The sequence below is a fragment of the Cavia porcellus genome, unplaced genomic scaffold (assembly GCF_034190915.1).
Source record: "Cavia porcellus strain 051 isolate PalLab524CR breed Dunkin Hartley unplaced genomic scaffold, mCavPor4.1 scaffold_15, whole genome shotgun sequence".
Lineage (NCBI taxonomy): Eukaryota > Metazoa > Chordata > Mammalia > Rodentia > Caviidae > Cavia > Cavia porcellus.
In genome coordinates, this window is record NW_026947498.1 from 8,085,638 (window position 1) to 8,112,365 (window position 26,728).

General features: G+C 52.9%; 1 protein-coding gene across 5 annotated transcripts in view; it reads right to left on the reverse strand.

The window, feature by feature from the left end:
- Pde9a (phosphodiesterase 9A) overlaps positions 1-26,728 on the reverse strand; it is a 68,125-nt gene that overhangs the window by 24,655 nt on the left and 16,742 nt on the right. For 4 of the 5 annotated variants that reach the window (XM_063224558.1, XM_005001008.4, XM_003463962.5 and 1 more), the window contains exons 2-4: positions 21,914-21,984; positions 20,566-20,643; positions 17,768-17,811 (exon numbers count right to left, since the gene is read on the reverse strand). In XM_063224558.1, coding sequence (XP_063080628.1) covers positions 17,768-17,811; positions 20,566-20,643; positions 21,914-21,984 — 193 coding nt within the window. Of the gene's footprint in view, positions 1-4,835; positions 4,957-17,767; positions 17,812-20,565; positions 20,644-21,913; positions 21,985-26,728 lie in introns of those variants that run through there. The other variant, XM_063224559.1, reaches the window with a different exon arrangement.

A 26,728-nucleotide genomic window follows, 5' to 3' on the forward strand; every position in this document is an offset into this window, starting at 1 on the left:
CATGTGGACAGGACCCCAGGCTGGGTGGGCACCCGAGGTGAGGGGAACTGGGTTTCAGGGAGCAGGGGCCTGGGCCCAGGGAAGGACCACAGAGGTTTTCGGCTGCAGGGATGGGCTCAGCAGGGTTCAGATCACTCATGGTGAGATCTTTGCAAAAAGCAGTGAGTCCCATAAACTTGAAGGTTAATGATCTCACAGCTGAGATTCATTTAGAAGTCCGGTATGGGCCAGGGGAGAGCAGCAGAGCCTCAGAGATCCTATGGTGACCCTCGGCGCAACGGGGCGACCCAGAGCAGGACCCCAGAGCACCCCGAGAGCAGTCACAGTCTGGGGGCGATGTGCTGCTGAATGATGCGTGGGCCACGGAAGGAATCTCAAGGAGGGAAAGAGAGGCTAAAGCCAATGGAAATGAAAAACGGAAAATTTGGACAAGTCCAAGGCCACTGGGAGGAGGGGGGGCAGGAGGCCGAGTGACCCCAGCCTGTAGCCTGTGACTCAGAGCACCGAGAGTGGGGGTGTCTGAGAACTTCGGGGACGGCACAGAAGCCCTGCTAACCCTGGGGATGCTTTGTGGGCATATACACACCCAGCGGGAAACAGAAAATAAAACAAGCGTGACCTCTGTTTTGTAAAACTGGGTCAGATGCTTCTCAGCCCGTCGGGGACACGTTAATCACTGAGGGAGCATCCGCCAGAACCTGGGGCCCCAACTCTGCCACCTGGTCCCCCACTCCATGGAAAGCAGGGACACCTGACTATCAGTTTTCACAACACCTGGTTCCAGACCCCTGCTGGTCAGCACCGGTCAGCACTGGAAGCTCCCAGCCGCTGCCTAGACCCAGACGGACCCAGATGCCAGATGCCACAGGAGCAGAGCCGGTGCCGCGGGAGAGCAGCCAGGAGAGGAACTGTGGAACTGAACCGCCGCTCCCCCAGCAACGAGGCTGCTGCAGAGCTACTGGGCCAGGACTACCCAAGTCATCGGCGAGGCCCCGGCCCGGCAGCGGTGAGGGATGATCAAAAATATGGTGAAGGCCGAAATGTAAGTGCATTACAGTGAAAGACACATGGCCATAGGCCCCGCCAGCTCTCCCCTCTCTTTGGCTGTACTCTTCCTGTCCTTCCCGCCACCTCTGCACCAGCTCTGGACCCTCACTCCTGAGGGTCTTTATGAGCTGTGATCAAAATATGGTGAGCGCTGCTGCCCAGCACCAGCCAAGGGAAAGGCAGGCTCTTAACACACCTCTGCGTCCTCATCCACCTCAGTCACCGGATCTGGCACCCTGCGACTTCCAGCTCCTCCCCAAAGTTAAAGTGATCAGGAAAGAGAAAGGTTGTGAATCCATTCAGGACATGGGGCAGCCAGGGCAGCGCAGCTAAAGACCCTCGGGAAAGTGGACTCCTGAGCTGCTGTGGGAAGCGGCAGGGACCATGGGGTCATTCGCCATGTTTCCATCACACCTTGACTTCCTCAGAGCTGCCCCTGCCACCCAGACTGAAGCGGGCATCCACCGGAGCCCTCTCCCTGGCTGCTAACTTTCTTTCTCAGGAAATTGCCCTGATTTTCATTGTGATCACACTTCTGTGCACAGAGACTAAAGTTTGAGTTCACAGGAAAATGTGCACAATTTTCCCCAAGGTGGAACGAGCCAGCTGCTCCTTCAGAGTGACAGAGACACAATCGGAGGTCCACCCAGCCCTCGAGACACTCCGCCAAGGGCTGTGCTGACTGAGGACAGCGCCCGCTGCATGCACGAGCACCCTGGGATGGACCAGGGTAGAAAATGCAGAACAAGCTGGGCGTGGTAGCCAAGGAAGGACATGGGTGGCCAGGAAGCACAGGAGGGACCTGGGTGTGGACACCCTAGCTGGTCCTGCTTTTGTTCTTACAGCTGCATGGAACCTACAGCTCATGAAAAAGTTAAAGAGTTTGCCTTGGGCATTTTCTGTTTATTTTCTGAGACAGGGTCTCACTATTCAGGCCAGGTTGGCTCTGAATTTATTATGTAGCCAGGGTGGCCTGGAACTCACAACTCCCCTGGCCTAGCCTCCTGAGTGCATGGATTACAGGTGTGCGCCACCATGCCTGGCTGCCTCTGGACTTTGGAGGGGATCCTTCGTGTTCATAGCATTTCTTTTTTTTTGTCTTTTTCGTTTTTATTGGTACCAGGGATCGAACTCACGACTGCCTGCTTGCAAGGCAGGCACTTATGCCGCTGAGCTAAATCCCCAGCCCCGTTCATAGCATTTCTATGCCTGTACTTAATCCCTAGCACGAGCTGTGATCCTGCTCTGTGCCTCTCATCCCATACCTCTGCTCTTGCCAGCCTGGTGGCACCAGGGTAGATATCTGCATTCTGTATTCTGGTCTGGTTGTAGCGACGCCTCAGCTCATGTCAACCAGCCCCCAGTGCTGGTGGATCTGTTGTCCTTGGAAAGGACTCAGAAACCAAATTGGTGGGATGCCTCCCACCCACCCCAGGACCTTGGCCCAAGCGGCTGCATTCTGCTAAGTATGCAGCTTACAGGGCTCTGCAAGGGCTCTGCAAGGACTGGGCCATTGGCAAGCTTTGGTGACAGAGGTGAGCACAAAGCAGCCCCTCCACGCATAAACAGAGCCCCGCAGGGAGGCAGTGCCCCAAGCCCCGGAATTTCTGTGCCCCTGGGCGGCACTTCCTCCCAGGGGAGTTCAGCTCTCACAACAGACATGTGCAGAACTCAGGATACTGCCACGCCTCCCCTCCTCTTACCACGCCACCAAGGTGCAGAGCCACCCCTGCCCTGTGTCAGGCTTGGCAGGCTCCCAGTCTGCACAGGTTTCAGGGCACAGTGGCTGGCGCTGAGGCAGGGAGCGTGGCAGAGGGGCATCGCAGAGCAGGCAGGCGGCATCAAGCGGCGGCAAGTGTCAAGTGACCACAGCAGCCCTGTCTCTGTCCCTTATATTACATCCAGGCCACTTGAAAGCACACACACCTGGGGCAGGGCACCCACAATCCTAGCCAGAAAACCACGCTAAGCCAATCAGCAGACTCACTTAGCAATGATCCCAGCATCACACACCTCAGGTCCAGCCACCACTGAAAAGCACCCCCAGGACCACATGAGACTTTGGGGGGACAGTTAGACACAAGCCATAACAGTCTTTGGGGGTGACGGGCTGGGGTGCAGGCCCAGGCGTGCCCAAAATCTCTCGGCAGCATCCACAGGGAGTTGCAGGCCTGGGATCTGGGGGCAGAGTGTCCACATGCATACGTCCGTCCTTCCTGCCCATGTCCTGCCAGCAGGGTCCACTGTGACCAGTGACAGCCATTGCTAAATGCTGCATGGCATGTTCTGAATTTAAAAACCAAAGCTCATTCAGTAACTCGCTTTGGAAATGTCTTAGCAGCTCTAGAGCAACCAAAGATGGTGGGCGACTCGGGAACCCACAGCCGGGTGTGCTGGAGGCCTGGGGTCCTGCTGGACCTGAAGGCTTTGACCAAAGGGGACAGAAGAGAGTCGGAGGGAGGGAGAAGTCATCCTTAACACGCACTGACCCATGCAGAGAGAACCAGGCAGGGGCAGGCCAGTGCTCTGCACAGGAAGCTACTGTCCCAGGGAGTGGCATGGGTCAGAGTCTATGAACCCAGGTGCTGTGGTGGTGGCCTGGGCATAGCTCTCAGCATACCATGGCCTCTCAGGTGCCAAGGACACCAGCAAGAGGCGTTGGGGCTGGAGTTTGCCCACTTGTACCAGAGTCTCCTGGGCACCATGCCTCTGTACTCCTATCACAGTGCCCAGGCCAGTGGTCAGCACCAAGGGTGCAGACCTCAGGGGGTGGGCAGGTCTGGATGCAGCTTGGAGGTCAGGCCCACATCCATCCTGCACAAGGATGTGGGCACACAGAAGGACATGAAGTTTTGGCCAGCTCTGGAGATGGCTGAACAGGGCTACACTGAGCCAGCCAGCTGCCACCTGCCACTCCCTGTGACCTGTGCTGCAGAGTCAGGATGCCACCTGCATGCTTCTGCCCTCCACGCACTTCCCCTCTTGCCCTTGGCAAGTGAGAGCAGACATGAGTCAGTGGCATGCTGGCCCAGCCAGGTATTCAGGGAGGCTGGCCCAGGACTGTTCAGCATCCTGGTGACCATACAGAGGTAAGATGGTCCAGACACTTGAGGGCTGTGGTTCTGAGCCCAGGTGCACCTACTGGGTGCCTCCTGGCAGCTGGCCAAGGTTGTGTAAACACAGCTGGGCTCCAGGCTCAGAGACACCATGCACACACCCTGCTGTGGTCAGTCTGTTCGTCCCCACCCTTAGCCGCATAGCGAGGAACCCTGCATCCTCTGCAGAGCACACACAGCAGAGCTCCCCAGAATATCGTGTGCCCAGACCAAGAACAAGACAGAAACACCGCTGCACTTGGGAGAGAAGCAATCTTTTTGTCTTTGGCTTCTTTTTCTCCAGTAAGGAGATCGAACCCAGGGCCCTTGCACAGCTCTGCCTCCCAGACCTTTTTCATTCTGCATTTTGAAACAGGGTCTCATTAAGGTGCTAAATTGCCCAGGCTGGGTTAAAACTTGCAATCCTCCTACCCAGCCTCTCATGGTGCTGGGATTAAACCCACACCCAGTTTTTTTTTTTTTTGGTATTAGGGGTCAATATCCCACATTAAGTGGCCCTGAAGAGGAAAGTACTTTCGAGGTCCTAAGACAGCACAGGGTGGTATCTATTTGTGCGCTGAGCAATTTCTAATCGCTAAGAATCAGGGGCCAGGAGGAAGGGCTGGTGGCATCCTGGGGTGTGGGGGGGTGTCCCCCCACCATCCTCCCGGGAGCCCAGAGGGGTGGACTCACCTCCTTTCCCCTTGGCTCTCTCCGGCTGGCAGCTGTCCTGGAACTAGCTGGGCAGGGAGGTAAGCAGGGAGTTCAGTGTTTATGGAGTCATAAACCAGGCCTTCCCAGCAGGAAGGCCACTTCCTCCACAGCAGGAGCACAATAAAGTCCCGTGATGAGTGGTGACCATGCTCTGCTGCTTAAAGACACAGGCCCTTGCTCCAGCTGGTCCTGCTGAGACAGTGCCTGGAGCTCCCTGGCAGCCAGGTGCCTCCCGATCACCTGTGTCATAGCTCATAGCCACCCAGAGAGCAGAGCTGCAAAGGCTCGGAGGGCTCTGGTGGCCCTGTGAGCCCTGGATTGGGGTTTTTCCTTTTTGCTCCCAGCGACAGGATTTCCCAGCGATGCAACAGTCTGTGTGTGTGTCTGAGTTGGCCATGGTGGGTATGACTCCTCCCTGCACCCTCCTGTCCTGGGACAAGGGACCAGGTGGCCTGGTCAGGCGCATCTGAGACTGATGTTCACAGCTTACTGTGGGCGCAGCTCTGGGCTCTGCTTACTCCCGGCGCTTCCTGCACGGTTTGCACATGTCTACTCATTACACGCAATGGCAGGCCAAGGTCACAATGCCACCGCCTTCCCAAGTCACCACAGGGGCCCGCCCGCTCCCCGTAGAGTTACCCCAGATGCCTTTCCCCATGCCTGCCCAGCCACACAGTGATGACAAGGGTACGGCGTAAGGATCTGGGAACCTGTTGCCAGCTGTCCAGCCTGGTGGGAATTTGTCCCCTATGTGACATCTGGTATGTGTCACTCTTGGGGAAGCTGCATTACTACTGAGAGGCCAAAGGGAATCAGCTCTGTGAACCGGGGTCTGACCTGGTACCAGACTACCACACGCGACTAGTTCCAGGAGGAGTTCTGCCTGGCGAGCTCTGACCCAATGCAGACTTGTGCAAAGGACAGCGTACTTACAAAAATCACCTAAAAACAGAGTCTGTTTTGCAAACAGAAGTTTTACTGTATCTGTGGACTTTAGCAGGTTGGGGGCAGTTGTAAAGTTTATAGCTAAAGAAATTCTACAAAATAGCCAACAAGACAGGAAGCAACATGTGTCTCTTTCACAGGGTAAACAGTGGTCCGTTCACAAAGCGAAGTACTGTGCTGCTGTAAAAGCCAGGCTTGAAGGTGCATGCAAACAGCCCCAGCACTGGGAGGCTGAGGCAGGCAGATCCAAAGTTTGAGGCTAACCTTGGCTATGCATCATGCTGAAGACTGGCTTGGAATATAGACTGAGACCTTGTGTCAAAACACAAAAATGAAAGAATGAAAGGAGATCCCAATGGTTTGCCACAGTGGGATTCAGGTTTATTGGGTTGAGGTGTCAAGAGGACAAAAGGAAAGGGGGTTCCCCAAAAGAAAGGGACATGGGGGCAAATTCTGTAGAAACTTCTTCTGTCTTGGGCTGAGCCCGGAAATGCACATGTCGGGAGCTGGTAGTGCAAGCCCAGTCCCACACCTCGGCCTTCCAGAAGAGTCTCCAGAGCCTGCCAAAACCAAGCCCCCAAAGTTCAAAGGCACCGGGTGACAAGTGTCTGCAAACAGTCAGCTTTCTTCAGAGAAAGATAAGGAAATCTGGGGTCTCTGGCGAGTCATCAGCCCAACAAGGCGGTGGAGACAGGACTGGCAGGGATAAGGCGTACAGCCCACAGAGACCCGAGGCAAGGCAAACTCTGGCAGCCAGCAGACTGAGGCTCTCGGGCAGCATGGCCGGATCTGGCTGAGGAGCTCATCAAAAAGATGCCAGTAAGCAGCGAGCAGATGGGAAAGCTCTGAAGCCACTGCCCCCAGCAAGAATCAAGCCAGCAGCTCAGAATTTAAAAATATGGTATCCGGATTTTAAAAATTCACAGGTGTGCTTATGGCAGTTTGAATAAGCAGAGGAAAATCTGAGCATTTGAGGGCAGATCAGTAGAAATGACCTTGTCCTTAAGCAGATAGAGAAGAGATGAAAACACAAAAACCTCACACAAAAGCAAAACAGAAAAACCAGAGCCACAGTCATGGAGGGAATAACAGCAAACTCTGTAACACACGAGCAATTACAGTTTCAAACAGAAGGATACAGAGTACATGTCAGGAGATAATGGCCGGAAACTTTTACAATTTAGTAAAACAAATTTACCCAGCACAAACCCTTAGTGATGGATAAATAAAAAAGAAAGAAAGCCTCGGTATACTACAGTCAAAGAACAGAAACCCAAAGATAGAAAGAGGAAAAGCCCTTTAAAGTAGCTACAGGAAAAAAAATCCCCACAGTAATAATGATAAAATAAAAGCTGACATCTCAGAAATGATGGGCCCTGGGCCAGGGGGAACAGAAGTGACAACTTTAAACTTCTCAAAAAGAGACAGAAAGAGAAAAAGAAAACTCCTAAGCCCCTGCAAGGATGGAAATCTGTACCTCGCAAAGCAACCCTTCCTAAAGGAAGCAAAATAAAGACAGGTTCTGCTAAGCAAGGGCTCAGAGCATGTGTCGCTAGCACATCTGCACTGCGAGGAACGGTGAAGGAAGATGAGACTCCTCAGGCTGAAGGGGTTTACGACAGCCAGAAGGTGAGACTCATGGGAAGAAGCAAAACATTGGAAAGTAAAAATGCAGGATACCTAACAAGGTCTCAACATGAAGATATGGATAAATGCGTACATGTCTAAGTGTATAGGAATGATAGCCATATTATTTAGTTTTTGTTGGAAAGTTGAACAGAACTGTTTGCAGTCTCCCTGGTTGAATTCCCATTTATATGTTCCACTTTGGTATCTTGAACAACTATTTGTGGGGCGACAATATGTATACATCAACTAGTGATTTATTACTATTTCTTTTCTTTGAAAGTATGTACTATTTCTGCCCGTTTTCTGTTTTGTTTTGTCTTTCTTTAAATAAAAAAAAGTGCAGGAAAATATTTAAAGAATTATTTTTATGTTTTTCATAATTTCGAGTGACAACTTGCTGTTTGAAGCAAAAACTGCAGAATTTTATTAAGGGGCTTAAAGTATATGGGATGGAAAGCGTCTGGCAGCAACAGATCAGAGGCTGTGGGAGAGGGGATTAAGCAGCATAATACTACTTTGATGGTTGAGGGCACATCTCTGACCAGGCTGCAGAAGGCAAGATGGATTTAAAAAATGGGCAAATGACCTGAGCAGACGCCTCAAGGAAAGAAGACGGCTAGGCATGTGTGGTGGTGTACCCCTGTACTCCCATCACTTGGAAGGCTGAGGCAGGAGGATCGCTGTGAGTTCAAGGCCAGTGTGGGCCACACAGTGAGTTCAGGGCCAGCTTGAACAGCATAGTGAGATGCTGTCTCAAAAAAAAAAAAATAAATAAATACTGACGGCCAACATTACAATAAGTGCCCTGGGACGCCAGGACAGAGGGGCGGGCAAATCCTTGGTTGAATGTACGCCTTGGTATTACCCCGGAAGGACTTTCCCACAGCACAGATGAATTTACTGCAGGCAACTGAAGCTGTTTTAACAGTGAAGAAGAAAACCATAAATCATCCCAGGGATGCAGAGACAATGTGAGACAAAAAAATCCCACACTTACGGTGATAAAAACTGCCAGGAAAGCAGAACTCAGGCTCTTCCTCAGCAGAGATGTACAGAGAGGGCATGATAAGAGTTCAGCCAAACGTTTAGCTGAGGAGCCTTTGATGCAAGGCCCTAGGACACGGCAATGTAAGTGGACTCCAACCGAGCGAGGGCATCTGCAGAGGACGGTGGCCGACGGTGTCTGAAGGTGACCAGCAAAGGTGTCTGCCCGGAGACTTGGGAACAAGGTGAGGATGTCTGCTGCCACTTTTATCTAATAGCCCCAAAGAACTGGTGAGTGCCCTGCGACACAAGAAATAGAAGCCAAAAACATGAGCATGGGAGAATTAAAACTCTGTGCTCGGACAGTGTGAGCGGCTCCGGTGAAGCCCTAGGCATCACCAACAGACTGTTAGAAACTAACAAGGGAACCGGGACACTCACAACAGGCTCGGATGGAACAAGAAGCTCTCCATTTATAAACTGGCAGCTGACAACTGAAGAGCAGACAAAAATCCTGCTGATGATAAAAGCAGGAAGCAGAGAGTGCTTAGGAATAATTCAACAGAAGACACACAGGACTTCCTCGTCCTGCAAACTCCAACTCTCGGTGGAGAAGCGAGACGAAGGGGAGGCACAGGGCACTCACAGGCCAGGACCCTGCGTACGGCTGAGATGCCTGGCTCTCTCCAGCTACCTGTGGGTGCGGTGATCAAAGCCAAAGAAAGTCCTCCCCACATGTCCTTTTAAAAACTGGACAGATGGACCCTAAAATTTACATGCAAAAAGAATCCATTTGACCAAAATCAACTGGAAAAGAAGACGAGGGTGTTAGGCTTGGAACTCCTAACCGCAAACGCCAGTGCTCTGGCCAGTGAGCTATGGCAGAAGGGCAGGCAGACAAGGGACAGAGAGGTCAGAGAGAGGGAGAGACAGCTTTCAGAAAGGCACCAAAGGAGTGTGTCAAGGGGCCTGTCTACTTGATGTGCACAGAGGAAGAAGGGACAGTGGTCCTACATCACACAACTACACACAGAGGGGACTAGAGGAGATCACAGCTTAGCACAGCCTGATACGCCTTCTGCGTGGAAATAGATCTCGGGGTGGAAGGGCTCCCAGAGAGACACAGAGGTGCTGAGCAGCAAGAGAAACTTGTTCCAGTAGATGTCATCCAAGTGAAGCCCTCTGCTCCTCTGGTGACCGCATTAAGAACAAGAAAAGGGCGTCAGAGCCTGGGAGTGGCCTCAGGGAATATCTATCTCACAGCTGAGTCAGGCTCAGACCCCGCGTCCTACAAACCAGGGCTACAGAGCAATGTGAACTCCAATGAGTCACCAGCATACAAACACACACTGTCACCCCTGAGCCATCTGGGGAAGCCGACAAAGCCCTGAGCTCAGCTGAGTGCTTCAGGTTAAAACCCAGACTGCCTCATGACACAAGGACAGGGAATACACGATCGCTTGCTTGTTGCTGGTGCCCCAACACGGTGTAACCATGAAGGAAGACAGCCATGCTGAACACATACCTGTCACATGCCCCCGGAGGTGCACACCTGGCCAGTCATCCACAAGCCTGTCCCTGATCAGACCTGTATGGAGGTGACCCTTGTGTCCATCGGCAGGTAGACAAGCCAGCCATGCAGGCTGCAGGGCAGGAGCTGTGCCACCAAGGAGGATGCTGACCAGTGAGGTTGCACCAGAGAATCTGAACCCCAAAGGTACATGCTGCGCTCCAGGGCAGACAGAGTGACCGGAGGGGGCAGACGCCGACTTGGCAGAAGAGTCCTGGGCAGCTGGAACTGCTCCCCTTGATCATGGAGGCGGTGTGACATGAGCGCCCTTTATCCACCCTCACTGGAGTGTCCCTGGAGTCCATGCCTGTCACTGCAGCTACAGAGGGTGCAGCTGGGGTGCTCTGGAACCCGGGGTGCCCAGGGGCACAGGGGTCACTGGACTGTGTGAGGCAGCCAGGGGGCACTGGGGGCACCGTTACGCACTGTCCGTTTCTGACAGTGGTCACTACACTGAGCCTGCCGCCAGGGGAATGTGCACCACTGCAGGAGTGGGTATCTTTCACTGTTTGCGCGGCGCCATATTTGTTTTAAAAAATAATGCAGGAGGGCTGACTAAGGCTATGATTCTAAAGCTTAAAGGCTCTTTAATGCTTTGGAATAAAATTGTGCTTAAAATAGAAAATATCATGTGGGGAGCATTTGTACTTCTCATGAGTGACATGTCTAGGCTCTTACTTCAAGAATTAGCTTCATTTCCAAGTTAGAACAGGGCCCCGGCTCTCAGGTTGGATCAGCACATAGGAAGTGTTTTTGCTCTCTTAAGATTCTGCAAATCCAGGGAGACAGTATTAGCCACTCAGTAATACCCTCGAGGTCACTTTAAACCATGGCGACTGTTTCCTGAGCTCTTGCTAAGTGGTGGGCCCTTGCTAGTCATTTTGCATACATTGCTTCATGGGCCCTTCTGAGAACCGTAAGAAGTGTGGACTTGAGCTCTGATTTTGCACGGGACAGCCAGGCTCAGAGGGGTGTAGCAGAGACCTGGCCCCTGGGGCCAGGAAAGCTGAGTCCTCCCCTGTCCATCTTCCTGGGAATTTGACACTACACTGAGGTCTCCTGCACAACTCGGCACCTCTGGTCTTCCCAGGACAGAGGAGGCCCTTGGCGGGGTGCACAGGACAGGAGGAGCCAGCCGTGGCAGTAGGACTGTTCACCTGGCTGGGGCCTCGGGGGTGGGCCCACCTATGGCACCCACAATGTCCCATACACTCTGCCGGGAACATCTGTGATACTCTTGGATCCTTCTGCTCACAGTAGCTGGACTTTTCAAACACTTACATTTCACTGAACCCAATATAACTCACAACACTTCATTTCAACATGGAGCATTAGCACACAAACCTGGCTTGGTGGTACAAGCCTGTAATCCCAGTACTTAGGAGGCTGAGGTAGGAGGATTGCAAATTCAAACCCACCCTGCACCGTTAGTGAGGCCTTGTGTCACAAAACCAAAAAAACAAACAAAAACCCAAAACAAAAAAACCTGTAAAACAAAGCCAAAAATAAACAAAGAACACACCTATTAAGAGCAGCTCAGGGGTTGCCAGGGACCAGGAGAATGGGGAGCAGCTGCCCCTAAGTGTGGGGCTCCCTTTTGGGCCAGGCACAGGGTGCTAAGGAGCAGGGTGGAGGGAGGGGTGCATGGGATGCCCACTCTGTCTCCAGGAGAAAAACCTGGAATACAGCACAGGGGTGAAGGAGGTCTCCACGCCGCAGGCTGGGAAGGTTGGCGTCAGCCCAGCCACGAACGCCACTGACAGGAGGGAGGGAGGTGCTGGTGCCACCCGGGAAACAGCATCTTGGAGACCTGCGCTCTGCCTGGGCCGGAGTGACCGGTGGCCAGCTGTGCCTGGGCAACTTATCTAAGAGCAAAGTCGAGAGACCTTGGGCTGCTTCTCACGCTGCTGGCGGGTGCGGCTTGGGTGAGGCCCGAGGGCCCTGCTGGGATTTTCAGAACCAGCACCACCCCCTGGGCCAGGCCTGGGGCCCTCCATGGCTGCTCGAAGGCCAGACGCCCTTCCTGTTGGTCCCTCGGAGCATGACCTGAACCTCACACTTCGGGGCTCTGGGACCCTGGCTTTTGGGAGGGAGGGCTGCAGTAGGCACTGGCCCGAGTATCCACAGGTGACCGCCATATGCAGCCTCCTGCCCCTTTCTAGGACCCTCCCCTCCGGGGTCACTCAGCCCTTTAGATTCCACTGACAGTGGGATGTGGTGCACACCCAGAGCCCCAGTAATCTGGGAGGCTGAGACAGGAGGGTTGCAGAGTCTGAGCTCAGCAATGCCAGGCACAGGTTCTACCTCTGAGCTCCACCCCAGCCCGAGTTCTGCCCCTTCCTGAACCCAAACTGGTGCCACTGGCCCCAGGTTGGCCTCAAAATTACACAAAACCCATTTCCTTGTGATTATCTGAACACAGTCATCACTGACACCCTTCTCCAAACCTCAGCCAGTGCCCGACTGCCCTGCCCTGCCCTGTTCTCCATCCTGGGTGCAGTGGAGTCCGCAGGTCCTTCTCCAGGGCATGCCGGTCTCCCGGGCCTCGGCCCTGGCCTTCCCTCCCAGCCCACACAGCTCCGAGCCCAGCACTGGACAGGGGGACCAGCTTTGTCCCCTGCTGTGCTCAGTTGAGCTGGCCCCTCCTCCCATTGCCCCAGAGCCTCTGCAGCTGGACCCCTGCTGCTAATCCAGAGTGGAAATCAATGGCAGAAAAAAAAGGGAAAATACCTGAATATCTGGAAATTAAATAATACACTTCCAAATAAGAAGTGGGTTGGAGAAAGAACCAACCAAAGGAAAATTAGAAAATACTTTGAGTTGAACAAAAAAGAAACTACAAGAGTGTTGATAAAATCATGTTCACGAGGAAACCTTCAGTTTTGCATTGTTTTATTATGCAAAAAACAAAACTCTAAAATCAACGATCTAAGCTTCTAACTTTAGAAAGTAGGGGGTAAATAAACCTGGAGAGAAAAATGAAATTAAAAAGATAAGAAATCAACAAAGTAAGAAACAAACAACTGAGAAAATAAAGGAAGTCACGAGTGGCATTGTAGGCCTGTAATCCCATCACCGTGGGAGGCTGAGGCAGGAGGATCCCAAATTCAAATCCAGCCTAGGCAATTTGATGTTTGGTAAAACCCTGTTTCAAAAAAAAATAAAGAGGGTGGGCTTATGGTTTAGTGGGAAGCCCTTGTTTTTAATCTCTAGTACTGAAATGGGGTGGGGGGGACAAAAAAAGGCTGGGTGTGGTGGTGCTTGCCTGTAATCCCAGCACTCCAGAGGCAGCGGGATTGGTGAGGGTTTAAGGCCAGCCTGAACTACAGAGTGAAACACTGTCTCAAAAAAGAAAAAAAGAAACATTAAAAAAAGGAAAGAAAGAAATAGAAAAAGGAGAGAGGAAGGAAGGGAATAAAAACCCCTACAGTTAGTTCTTTGAAAAAATAAATCAATAAAATGTCTGAGGCTCAGGCGGATTAGTTTTAAAAGGCACGGAACAGGGCATCTCAGAGCAGACGCCCGTGGGGAAGGGCTGCAAGCTGAGCCGATGCCCTGCAGGATGGAGACAGACTCAGCCCGATCATCTATTAGGTCCTGGGAGAAACCAGGATGAAAGGACAGAGGTGAGGCCTCCGCTGTTTCTAGTTTATTGAGTCTTAATTATAAGTTGATGCGTATCTATTTATCTGTCTATCTTTCTTTTTCTTTTTCGGTGTGTTTTTCAGGCAGGGTCTCCCTATGTAGTTTAGGCTGGACTTGAACTCACTCCGTAGCCCAGGCTAGTCTCAAACGCTTGACAATCCTCCTGCCTCAGCCTCCTGAGTGCTGGGATCACAGGCGTGCACCCTGACACTAGGCTCCAGTGCTGAATTTTGTCAGTTTCGTCAGTTGAAAGCCCTCCAGACTTTCTGTCAATCTACAATCAAGGGCACTGGGTTGCAGGACAGGCGTGTGCATCAAGGGAACAGAGAGGCTCATCCCGAGGTCCCGAGTGTGGATGAAGGTGCCCTGGAACTCCAGGAGGAAGGGCCGCGCTGGGTGAACCCACAAAGGAAAGAAACCCGAGCATTCTTTTCTATTCAGAAAGTCAATCTCACAATTAAAACCTCGCCCCTAAAAACCTTTAGTGAAATCAATTAAACACGCAAAGCAGCACTAACATCAGTCCTGGGCCAACTTTCCAGAAAAGGCAGGAGGGGGGAGGGAGGGGAAGGGAGAGGAGAGGAGGGGAGGGGAGGGGAAGGGAGAGGATGGGAGGGGACACTTTTCAATTACCTCTAGAGGCTGTTGCTACCTTAACAGCAAAACCAGATGAAAACAGTTTAAGAAAACTGGGGACCCGAAACTCTCACAAGTGCTGACGTAAAAATGCTTGTAAACTGACTCTGAAACGAAAAACAGGACATGCCACAGCCACGTGGGGTTTACAGGGGGATGCAAGGTCTGTGTTTTAAAGCCGACAGTATAATTCACTGTCCAGAGAGCTGAGGAGAAAAGACAGGGTCATGTCCAGGAGCACAGAAAAAAAGCCTCTGACAAAAGTCTGCACCAACTTATAATGAAGGCTCTCAACACACTGGAAATACAAAAAACAAACAAAAACCCTCAAAAAAAAAAAAAAAAAAAAAAGCCAGAGCCGATGCCACCGCGGGCGGTGCCCAGTCCACAAACTCACCGCCAAACCAGTACCCAGCCCACACACTCACCCCCAAGCCAGTGCCCAGTCCACACACTCACCCCCAAGCCGGTGCCCAGTCCATACACTCACCCCCAAGCCTACCATCTCCATTAACTTGGGCGGGAGAAAGAGCTGCAGGCACACAGGGCGCCCAGGAAAAGAGGAGAGAATTCCCCTGTGCAGATGGGAGCTGCTGTGGACTAGGAAGCCTAGGAAAGGCAGCAGAGCTGCTGGAGGAGCCTCCAAGAGCCACACAAAGCCAGCTGGGTCTCTATTTGCTTGAAGACAGCGGACGGACGGAGGCTGGAAACTCAGGGTGTGCGTGTGTGCGTGTGCATGGGTGCGGGGAGTCCCACCTGGCTCCCCACGCAGGCTAAGAGTCATCTCTCACTCACCTGCCCTCTTCGATTTTTAAAAAACCCATTTATTCACAGCCTTACAAAACAAAATAGCGGTGAGTTGATCAATATACGGTCGAGAACTTTACACTGACAACCGAAACACATTACTGAGTGACGTGAGGGAAGCGCATCCGGCACAGAGTACATCCCTCTCACGCCGCAGAGGACTCGACATTATTAAGACGAGAACTTTCCCAAATCGTGCCGTGCGTTTCAAAGGATTTTTCGTAAGTCCTAGCAGACTCACAACTTTTTTTTTTTGGCAGCAATAGTCAGATGGGCCCGAAAATGCATTGAAGATAAAAGCAGGAATATTTTTGAGAAAGATGAAGGAAACGAGATTTACACTATTTGTCCTGAGACTATCAGTCTACAACCATCAAGACGTGTATTAAGGAACAGGATGTGGGCCTGGAGAGACCCATGCACGGGGTCACCTGAGTGTGGATAAAGGCACCCTGGGTAGCACAAGCTGTCCTCCTCCTCCTGTGTCTCCCCCTCCTGCTCCTCCCCTTCCTGCTGTTCCTCCTCCTCCTGCTCCTCTTCCTCTTTCTCCTGCTCCTGGCTGGCTGGGCGTGACCACAGCAATGCATCCTGGCTGTGCAACAGGGTGCCCGTGATGTCTCGGGGACATCATGCCCCCTGATTCCCTCTTGAACCTACACCTGAGTTGATCTCGAGGGAGGCCAGTAAGGCCAGCAGGGGACTCTGGGTGCAGTTCTGAGGCTCTGAGGGTAACAAGGGGGTCCAAGAAGCGGGCTCAGCCCATGAGAGCCAGAGACCGGAAGGGTAGAGTGGACTCTGGGCAGACGGAGAGTGGAGGAAGGGCGCTGGACGTGGTGCTGATAAAATCCAAATAAAATACTATTGAGTCAAAGGCGTGACAAGCTTTTTATACTGAAAAGTAATTTTATACTAGAAAAAGCGTTTTAGCTTTTTTTGTCTTTTTGAGACAGGGTCTCTCTCTGCAGCTCAGGCTGCACTTGAGCTCACTCTGTAGCCCAAGCTGGTCTTGAACTTGCAAGGATCCTCCCGCCTCAGCCTCCCAAGTGCTGGGATTACAAGCGTGTGCCACCACACTCGGCATAAAACCAGTAATTTTTATTATACCATCTACTGTCAAAAGAATTGAGCTTGGAGTTTTCATAAGAAAGCAACTCAAGCAGAAAACAAGTTAAAGCAACCAGTAACAGGGCATGATGGTGCCTGCCCTCACTCTGGGAGGCTGAGGAGGGAGGATGACAAATTTGAGTCCAGTCTGGGCAACTTAGCAACTTCTTGAGAGCCTGTCTCAAAATAAAAATTAAAAATAAACAGGCAAGGATGGTAGCTCAGTGCAACGGCTTGGGCTTTGGTCCCCTGCAGAAAGATAACAGGCAAACAGGCAAATTAATTAATTAAAGGACCTGGTGGTCTCCTGTGAATGCTGTCACCTTATAGACGGGATGCTGAGGCCCACTGCCACGCACACCGTCTCTCCAAGGGTGTTTTAAATCCTAGTTGGTAACCACTCCTCCTCCAAAACTTTAAATTAAATTTAACAAAGGAAAAGAAACCTACAGTCTTGTCTCACGTGGCACATACAATTTAACAGGAAACTGATCACACAGTCTGCGCTGTGGCCCCAGCACCTTGAAATAAATGTCCATAAATAAATAACAGAGCTGTACAAGCAGCAACTGCAAAACTCCTGAGAAAAACAAGGAGGCGGCTTCACAACCATACGAAAAACTCCGATTACTTTGACGGTAGAGTAAAAGCACAGAACTGATAAAAGACAAAACCGGATTATTAAGGAACAAAATCAATAAAACTGGGCCCACTTCAAAGGTCACCCCTAGGGTCCTGGAAAGCCGCTCACCAGAGAACGATAGGGAAGCGAGTGCGGGCAACGCGTCCTTTAGAGCTGAGGGACAGACAGATGGATGCCTCACAAAGGAGGTTGATGAATGGCAGTGAATGCTGGAAATACTCAGGGCCACGAGTCACCAGGAAGACACAGACGAAAATGCCACAAGCCGCCATGCACCCATGGGGACGGAGAACCCGAAGAGGCCACTGCTGCCACCCTGGCAGAAGAGTGGGGCTCAGTCTAAGCACTGCTGGGCCGCTCTGCAGCCTGGGGTACACTGGATAGAGGGAAACGAGCACACGCTCGGGAGGCTGAGCCAGGGGGATCGCTGCGGGTTCCAGGCCAGCCAGGGCCACAGGGTAAGACCCCGGCTCAGGAAACAGAATGAATCGAAACAAATGCAAGCTAATCTGGAACCACACTGCCTGCATCCATTCTGAAGCAGCTTCCCGAGGGCAGTGATGGCTTTGATGCTCTCAGCTGCCCCCCACAGGCAACCGCTCACAAGGTGCCCTCATGCACCAGAACATGCTTTCAGGGAGACGCTGCAGGCGGGGCCTTGGCTAGGGCAGGTGCACACATTTTCCAAAAGCACGAAAGGTAAGTACTTCTGCACCAGCCTCACATCCAGACAAAAGCGATTTCTCAATTCAGGGAAACAGGATCCTGACCACACGCCTGGGCCTGAGGCAGTGTCACCCTGCAAAGGCTAAGTCCCCAGGGACCAGGGGGGCTCGGGAGGGCAGTGTCTGCGGCAGTGTGTGGCTCAGTGGCTGCAGGACTGCAGGGGACAGGTTCGAGTCGCTTCCTCTGTTTCAACATCAATGGCGGAGGCAGGGAGGGCCTTACCGGACAGGTGCTTGACGGCCACCGGTCTCACTTTGTAGGGCGTGCTGTAAGACAGAAGAGGGCACCGCGGTGAGGGGCTGTCCCAGATGCCCACCCCATGCTGCGAGAGACGAGCGCGGGGAACTTGAATGATGGAGTTAGAGTTAGACCGTAGGTATCGGGGGCCAGAACCAGACCTCAGCCCTGCCAAGCATATGCTCTGCACTGAGGTACATTCCCAGGCCTCCTGTGTTTCCCATTTTCCTTTTTTTTTAAATTGGTACCGGTGATCGAACTCACAACCACGCGCTTGCAAGGCAGGCCACTTATGCCACTGAGTTAAACCCCCAGCTCCCCCCGCATTCTCTTTTTGAGACAGGGTCTCACCATATAACCTAAGCTAGCCTTGCACCCATGGAGACACTCCTGCCTCAGTCTCCTAAGTGCTGAGATTATAAGATGGGAACGCACCACCAGGCCCAGTTTTATTCTTCCCTTTTTAAAAATTACCTCCTTAAAGTGTTCTAAGTCCTCTGGTGAGTTCTAAATGTCCTAATTATGCCATCAGAACAGTGGACTTCCTTCACAACGTTCACACTTGATCAGTGACACAGACTTTGTCATGGGCATCCAATCCTCAAGTCTGGCCCCTGAGATTCTGACCTGATTGTCCAAATCCATCCCAGTGTTGCCCAGGCAGGTGGCTTTCTCTCTCTGGCTCCGTCCGGACTCAGGACCTCTGTGATCTCGGAGGGACAGGACAGGATGGAGCCAGTGGCTCAGCCAAGACATCCAGGGCCTCGGTGGTGTCACTCTGGTAAATCTCAACACCCAGGGGGCTGGGCAGGGGATGTGGCAGCACGTATGGCAGATGGCAGTGCACTGCCATAGACACGGGGCCAGGGCCAGCACAGGGCTCTGAAGTCCATGGAAATCAGGCAGAGGGCAGGGGTTGGTGAAGCCAGGAGGGACTGGAAAAGATCGGGAGAGAGGCTCCCGCTGTGCCCGGCAGCTTGACAGACTCAGAGCTGGCAGTGAGATGGAGCTGTGGGCTGCTGGGGGGCAGGGCCTGCCACCTGCCAGAAGGACAATTGTACCCACAGATGAAAACCCCAACTACACCTCTTTCATCAGCAAAGCATCTTAGGAACCCAGGGACAGGACAAAGCACCTGGCCTGGGAACGGTCAGTGGTCACCTGTTCAGGTCCCTTGCTTGCTCCTGCCTGCACGGAGCGGTCACCATCAGCAGGTGCTGGTGACAGAACAGCGAACCAGAACTCAGTGCTCCTGTCCCAGACCCTCACTAGGCCACGGTCACACTCTTCACTGGGAACAGTGGAGGCTGCTGTCACAGTGGCTGGGCACAGACTCAGGTGTCTCGGTCACCGTGCCACCCCATCCGGACAGTGGGTGGGGCGTGGAGAGACAAAGGGATTCGGATGAGAAATGGGATTCACACCCTCACAGGTGACAAGGAAGCAGACTCTGGTTCTGTCCCCTCCACCTCCACCATGGGCAGAGGACAGGGAGAAGGCAGCTCTGCACCCAGGAGGCGGCCTCAGAGCTGCCCTGATGTCAGTTTCTAGCCCCCAGACCTGAAGTCACTATCTGTGGTCTTCCTGTCCCATCAGAGGTTCTCTGGCGCTGTTCAGAGAGAAACACAAGCCAGCATAGCAGCCTCTGCTGTCCGCTCTCCAGGAGGTAAAGCAGGAGGACTGAAAGTTCAAGTTCAGTTTGGGGAATTTACCAAAACCTTATCTCAAAATAAAAATAAAAAATAAAAAGGGCCAGGAATGTAGGCCTGCATCCGTTGCTGCAAAAATAAAAAGGGGAATATGAAGCGCATGGCATTGACCATGGAATTACTGGGTAAGACCAGCAGGTCACCGTCTCACACAGAGGACACACTCGCCTTTGCAAAAGGAAACTACAGAAAACGCGAGGGACCCACACAGCGCCCCATGAGCAGTGACCACTGCGATGACTCGGGTTCTCAGTTAGACCTGGAACATGTCTCATTAATGCCACTGTCATGGAGGGCAGGCACACACCTCGCCGTCACCTCCCTCATTCGCAGGGACACAGGAGTGAGTTCACACACCTCACACCACAGTCTCTCATAGAAGCCTAGGTGTGTGTGTGTGGGGGGGGCTACTGGCTGTTGGGGCCCTGGAGTGGCTGAGTGTGGGAGCCACTAGCTGAGAAGGCTGATGGCTTACGAAGGACCGTTCTGGCTAAGGACGCAGCCTGGGGACGGAAGCCTGGCTCTATCGCTTGTGCCCCACCCTGTCTCTGTGACTCAGTTTCCCCCTGAACACTACTGTCTTGCAGCACTTCTACTGAGAAAGAATGTGGGTTCATACAAAGAAACCTGGGAATCTGGCTCCTTCCTCTTCCCTCCCACCCTCCCCTTATCTCTGCTTTATTATTATTATCTCACTTATTTATAAGGTCTCACCAAGTAGTTCAGGCTGTCCTTGAACTCACTATGCAGCCCAGGCTGGCCTTGAACTTGGGGCAACCTCTCAGCCTCCCAAGTGCTGGAATGATAGGCATGGGCCACCATCTGTATGTTCCTTTTTTTTAAATTAGATTTTATTGGTACATTTCAGATACACATAACCATCACATTCATCACAGAGAATCGTACCTGTATGTGATATAACCTGTTTCTCTTCCCTCCATTCCCCTACCCTCCCTTAAATCCATCTCTCCTAATGCAGACTTCCCTGCAGAAACACATTTTAAAAACTAGTCCCAGAGCCTCCATTGCAACACAGAGCTGGCAGATAGAGCCCACGGTGACCTGGCCTCTTACCGCTCAGAATTCGCCGGCATGGTGGGGTCAATGGAGACCATGGCGTCGTCCGTGGTCAGGAGGGAGATGGTCGTGTTCCTGAAAGACACTCACGTTAGCAAGTCCCCCAGTGTGCACAGTGGCCCCGGGCTCACTGAAAGAACCAGGGCACGGGGGTTGAGGACCCTGACCCTTCGCCTACATATAGAACTCAATGGCCCTAGTCAGCTGCGTGTGCTTCTAAGGGCCTGCAGGACGGCAACTGATTTAACATGGCAACTGGAATGGGTTGGGTCTAACTGGTGGAGTTGGAAGATTCGGCAAAACCAAGGTACACGCAACGCAGCACTGAAAACCGGCCCACAGCAAATCTGCCACGTGCCTTTCAACCCTGGGTCCTCGGGCTTCTGTCTAAACCGGCACAAGTGACTCCCACAGCACAGCTGCAGGTGCTAACTGTGCCTTGGCCAAGTGGCTGAGGCTGTCTCACCCGCAGCTGCAATGTTTTAGAATCCGTGCATCTGAGGCGACACCTGACCCCCGGGCTTGTTACAAGCAGTAATCCATGTGCATTTGTGGCACATGCCTCAGACAGGACACCCCAAGCTGCAGGGTATTTACACTGCCATTTACTGTGATCCAGGTGCATGGGTTTCTCCGAGCCCCCCTTTCTTACCTGCCTGGGAATCATCTCATTCTACCCTGAGCCTCACCTTTGAGCTAATCCCACACTACTCCTGCTCTCTCCTTATGGTCACAAAATCAGGGCATGAACATGGACGGAAATCCTTCTCCAAAATGCTCTAGGCTGAAGGCGTCTCAGAGTTGAACTCGCTCACACAGGGACACACCATGACCAGCCCCAAGAGGGGCCCCAAGCTCACACGGGAACCTTGCCTCTTCACAGCAGCATAGGGCACCGTGGGTAGACTGTGCCCTGAGACATCAGAACAGCATTCACAATGCTCAAATCTGGGGGACCTCTGGACTCCAGCCTTTGGGAGGAGGGATGCTCAGCCTGTCCTGGAGGATTTCCAGGTTTGTACAAAGCTGGTTGAGAAGGTGAACCCCTCTGGGAGACAAGTGTCTGGTCCTTGTGGCTCATGTCTGAGTCCTGGGCCAACTGCTGGCTGCTAACAAGCCCACAAGATAAAGGGACCAAACCCAGACACAACCGGCTTCCTTTCTCCAGAGCTAACACACTGATGCGAGGAAAACCCGACTCTCGAGGGGGCTTCTGCTGAATCTGGCCCAGTGCCTGAGCTCTGCAGGGCCTGGCTCCTTGACTGCAAAGCCCAGGGCTCCATGCCTTGCCCTCACCCTGCACCCCCCTTCCTAGGGCCCCCTCGAGCCAGCTGGTGGCACTCACCGCGGCAGCCCGGTGGCGATGCAGAAGAGGTCCATGATGTCGCTGGAGTTGCAGTACTTGCTGAAAACCACCTACAAAACAGAGAAGCCACAGGCGGTGAGACAGGAGGGGCAACTGGTTTCCATGGTGATGTCAGACTCCACGTGCATCCTCTCCCTGGCCGGAAGGATCAGTTCACAAAGCAAAACCATAGGCATGGCACCGGGATGTCATTGTGCACATCTGAAACTCTACTTCGTTCTCTGTTCACTGACAAGCGTCAGGAAAGATAGTGATCAAGCAGGTCTGCACACCTGCAGGTGACCTTGGTCACAGGTGGCACAAAATTCCCAATGGGCAAGGGTGTCCCATTGCCGTCTCCAACTACCTCATGGGGGTGTGACGCGAGAAAGGAAATTTAAGTTGGCCAGTTTAGAAACAGAAGATGGGCTTTGTATTTGGGGACAGAAGCTGAGTGATTCTGTCAAAGGGATCAAAGCCATTCAGCAAGGCTGAGCGGCTGTCCCTGTGGCCACGGCCCAGAGTTTGAAAGCCACCGTTAGTCTGTGCTCTTACTCATTCACAAAGAGGGAACGACGGGAAAAACCCGTCCCGTGAGCTCAGCCCTTCTGCACCCTGTGCCACTTCCTGTGTGCTGCGGGGCCAGCAATGAGGATGCAGAGCAGCAGCGTCTGCGCCTTAGGGTCACACCCTTTGTACCTCTGCCTTGGCCCTGACGCCAACTGCGTCACTCTGTCCCAAGGTTGCCGTCCCTGCATGGCCCTGGCATGCCTGAACTGCTGCAGTGGCCTCCTTCCTGGTCCACTCTGGTCTCCCCACTTGTCCCTCTTTGCTGAGTCTGATGGCTCCCTATACCCCCAGAGGTGAAGGGGCGGAGGACGCCTTAGGGTCTGTATGACATCACAGGAGGGAGATGATAGTGGCCCGGCACCAGCATATGGCCCAGGGCTGTCTTGCCATAGGAGTGGGGGCTAGGGTGCCTAGTGAGGGGTCCCCAACTCTGCTGCAAGCCTCAGTGACTCCAAGCAAGCTCTGCAGTATCTTTGTGCCTCGACTTCATGTTCTGTAAAATGGGCCTGGACAAGGGACAGCTGGTATTTCCAGGCATCTGGCAGCTCTGACACTGGCTGAGGGTTCTGGCTCAGAGGCCAGGACAGAGTGCAACAGTAAAGGGCTGCAGGGACACGCCAAGCCATCTGCCCCCCAAGAAACAAGCCCCTGGACAGCTTCTGACACCCTGTCCCCAGACCAGGGGGCTCTTAAGGGTTTCCACAACACTTCCTGTGAGAAACAGAAGCATCGGAGGTCAGCGACCCCACTGCCCCAAGTCATCTAAAGAGCACCCAGCGGGTGACACGGAACCCCCTCTGCTCTCTCCTGCCTGGCTGACCTGGAGCTTTGAGGAAGCCTCTGCTCCTCCTTCCTGAGCCCTCCACAGTACATTTGCTGCAAACTAAAATGAAGCATTTAAAAATGCTCTCTGGTTTTCACGGCAGCTCTCCCCCCTCCCTACCTCCAGGAACGTGCAGAATGCTCTTCCACTTTCCATGGCAATGAGGTTATCTGCAAGGGCTCTGCAGGAATCTGCCCTCCACCACGTAGGGGGAGACCTGGAGCCTCCTGTTGGGGCCCTGCCAGAGCACTGAGTCCTGGGTTGCTTTGGACAGCTTGGGTGAACAGACCTTCTGAGGCCTGGAACTGTGCTGGTTCTGCAGGGTCAAACTCAGGGTGGGGTGGGGACCTGACCTGGTTCTTGGGGTCCCAGCATCCACGAGGGAAGCAAGACCCTAGTTTTTGGCAAGCTGGAATCCTTGGATACTATGCAGACCTTAAGAAGACAGGAGTCTGCCCAAATTTATAAAAACTACAGGGAAAATCCAGAGGAGAAAGGTGTGTGTGTGTGTGTGGTTTCCTTGCCTCTGGGTGGCAAATAATCAAACCTTTTCAGAAGTCTAACTGTGTAACCTTCCAACACGGCAAACCCAGAAGTTCCCACGGTATCCAGACTCTGGACACCAGGCACTGACAGGCAAGCCACACAAGGGGAGAGAGCTACTCAGCAACCGAGAATCCTCTGTCTTTAAGATTATTTTTGACAAAACGCAGGGAGGCTAAAGGAAACCTGGAGTCAGCAAGAAAGATCGGATTGAGTGTTGGCATCGGAAAGTAATTCTAAGTCCGCCGGTAAACCCATGTGTCGTTCATTCCTCTACTCCACAGACCCAGGGTGGCTGAAATATGCAGTCAATGTTTAAAAAATGATTACAATGAAAGACGCACTGTCAGGAATCCCCTCAAAATCCCCCTCTGTACTTGGAACACAGCCCATTGTCCTGGCCACTTTCCGAAGCAGCTCTGGAAGTCTTTTCCTGAGTGTCTTTATGAGGTGTGATCAAAAATACAATGGGCACTGCTGCTGAGCGCCATCCAACAGAAAGGCATGCTGGGAGTGGTGGTGCATGCCTGTGATCCCAGGACTGGGAGGCTGAGACAAGAGGATCGCCATGAGTTTGAGGCCAGCCTGAACTGCAGAGTGAGTCCCTGTCTCAAATCAAACAAGACAAAATAAAATAAAACTCAACAACCCAGAAAGGCAGCTTGTGAAAACACGACCCTGTGTCCTTGTCCACCTTAGTCACCAGATCTGGCACTGTGGGACTTCCGGCTCCTCTCCAAAGTCAAAATGACCATGAAAGAGAAATGTTTTAAATCATTTCAGGACATCGAGGCAGCCACAGCCACAGACCCTCAGGAAAGAGCTGCAGGAAGTGGTCGGGACAATGGGTGAGTATGTCTGAAGTAGGGGGGGAGGATTCTGAGATAGGTTCCTGACAACGTGTCTTTTACCATAATGACTTTATAAAACTTTGAACATGTCCTGTAGTTTCTGACCATGCTGCACCCACGAGTGGTTCTCTGATTTCTCCTTGAACCTGCTGGCATCTCACCAGTTGCCTCCTCGATAAAGAGGTAGGGAAGTGCTCTGCCATGTGGCTGCTTTATGTCTGTGAGTCTCTGCGGCCCCAGCGGCTGTCCCCAGCGGTCCTCAGCAGGCCCAGACCAGGAGGGGCTGTGCAAGTTTCCTGATCCTGGATGGCCCGGGTTACTGACAGAGAGAACTGGCCCGACTGCAGCGCGGGGACACTGAAGGTGCAGGCAGCCCTGTTGGGAGGGACAGGGCCATCTTCATATGGAATAATTTTGCGATTTCTTCCTTTTATCCAGACACGCAGAGCATCGCCCCACATTTTCTAAGGGTGAAAGCACACATCTGTAATCCCAGCACTCAGGAGACTGAGGCAAGAGGATCACTGTGAGTCAAGGCCAGACTGGACTACATAGTAAATCCGTCTGGAAAAGCAAGTAAAACAAAACAAACAGAATTAAATGGAAGTTGAGCCTGAGATGTGGAGACAGTCAGAGTCATGGAAAAGGAAAGGCTTTAGGTCATCACTCAGCCTGGAGCCAGAGCCAGGAGGACCGGTCTGCAGCCACAGACCACCCCAAAGCCTCTTGTGCAGCTGGCACGGCAGTGTCTCGAGATTAAAACACGACAGGAGACACAAACGAGAAGACGGTGCTGCTCTGTGGCTGGGCATCTGCCCCTCCCCATGCAGCATGTCGGGCTGCTCTGTCTGGAAGTCCCCATGCCACCTGCAGCAGAGGCACTGATCTTCACTGGGTGCCAAGCACATGATGCACGCCACATCATGCAGTGACACAAGGACGCTGGAGCACACCCAGAGCTCCTGCCAACCCAGGGATCAGGACTGCACCCCAGTGCCAAGCCACCAGCTGCACATCCTTGACCCTGGGACCACCCCCATGTCTGCTGGTGACTGATCCACATTCAAACCAGCCTCCTCTTAGCAGCAGAGTGAGGAACCTAGCAATGTCTTTGGGGTTGCAGTTCTGTCCTTCAGCATCGCTCCTGTGCTCTGGTTTTTCCTACATTTGGTGGGTAAGACCATAACTAGGGTAAACTAAATTTGCCACTCTGTAAATGGGCCAAGAGCATCAGTGCCATCCACCTCAGTGGTGAGCACCAAATACAGGCTGATGTGACTCGAAAGAATTACCTGAAAATAACACAGCTGACTGCATCGGTCAGCTTTCCCTGGCCGTGACACAACACACCACACACAATTTAAAGGGGAGGTTAACTCGGCTCACGGTTTCGGAGGTTCAGTCCCTGGTGGGCCGGCTCCACGCCAGGAACATCATGGCAGAAAGGCCTGGCAAAGCAGAGCTGCTCACAGCATGGTGGCTGGGGAGAACGCCAGCCAGAGAGGGACACACCTCCGAAGCACACTCTGCTGTGAACGTCCCTGGAAGAATCCTGAGCAGTTAGTACCCCATGATTCAGTCACCACCTCTCCAGGAGCCTCCTAATCCGGCCACATGACAAGTAAGATCCACTGCACATCTGGCTAGCACAACACTCCGCCCTATGCCACTGCTGGTGCCCACAAGTCTCATGGATCTGCTGGCTCTGACACACAGCGACGCAGACACAGGCCTCCCTCAGTGGTCTCTGAATTGCCAGATGTCCCCAGAAGGATCCTGTGCCACACTTTATTTGCAGTAGTTTTATTTTGGTAAGAACCCCAGTGGACAACTGGGGACTTCTGGGACCCATGGCAATGAATGAGTGTCTCTGCTGTAGCTGTGCCCATGGGGCAGGCTGCCCTTGACCTCAGAAAGGTGGGAGCAGCCCCTGCAAGATGACAGAGGAGGAGGAGGAGGAGGAGGAGGAGGAGGAGGAGGAGGAGGAGGAGGAGGAGGAGGAGGAGGAGGAGAAGAGCGCTGCTGCAG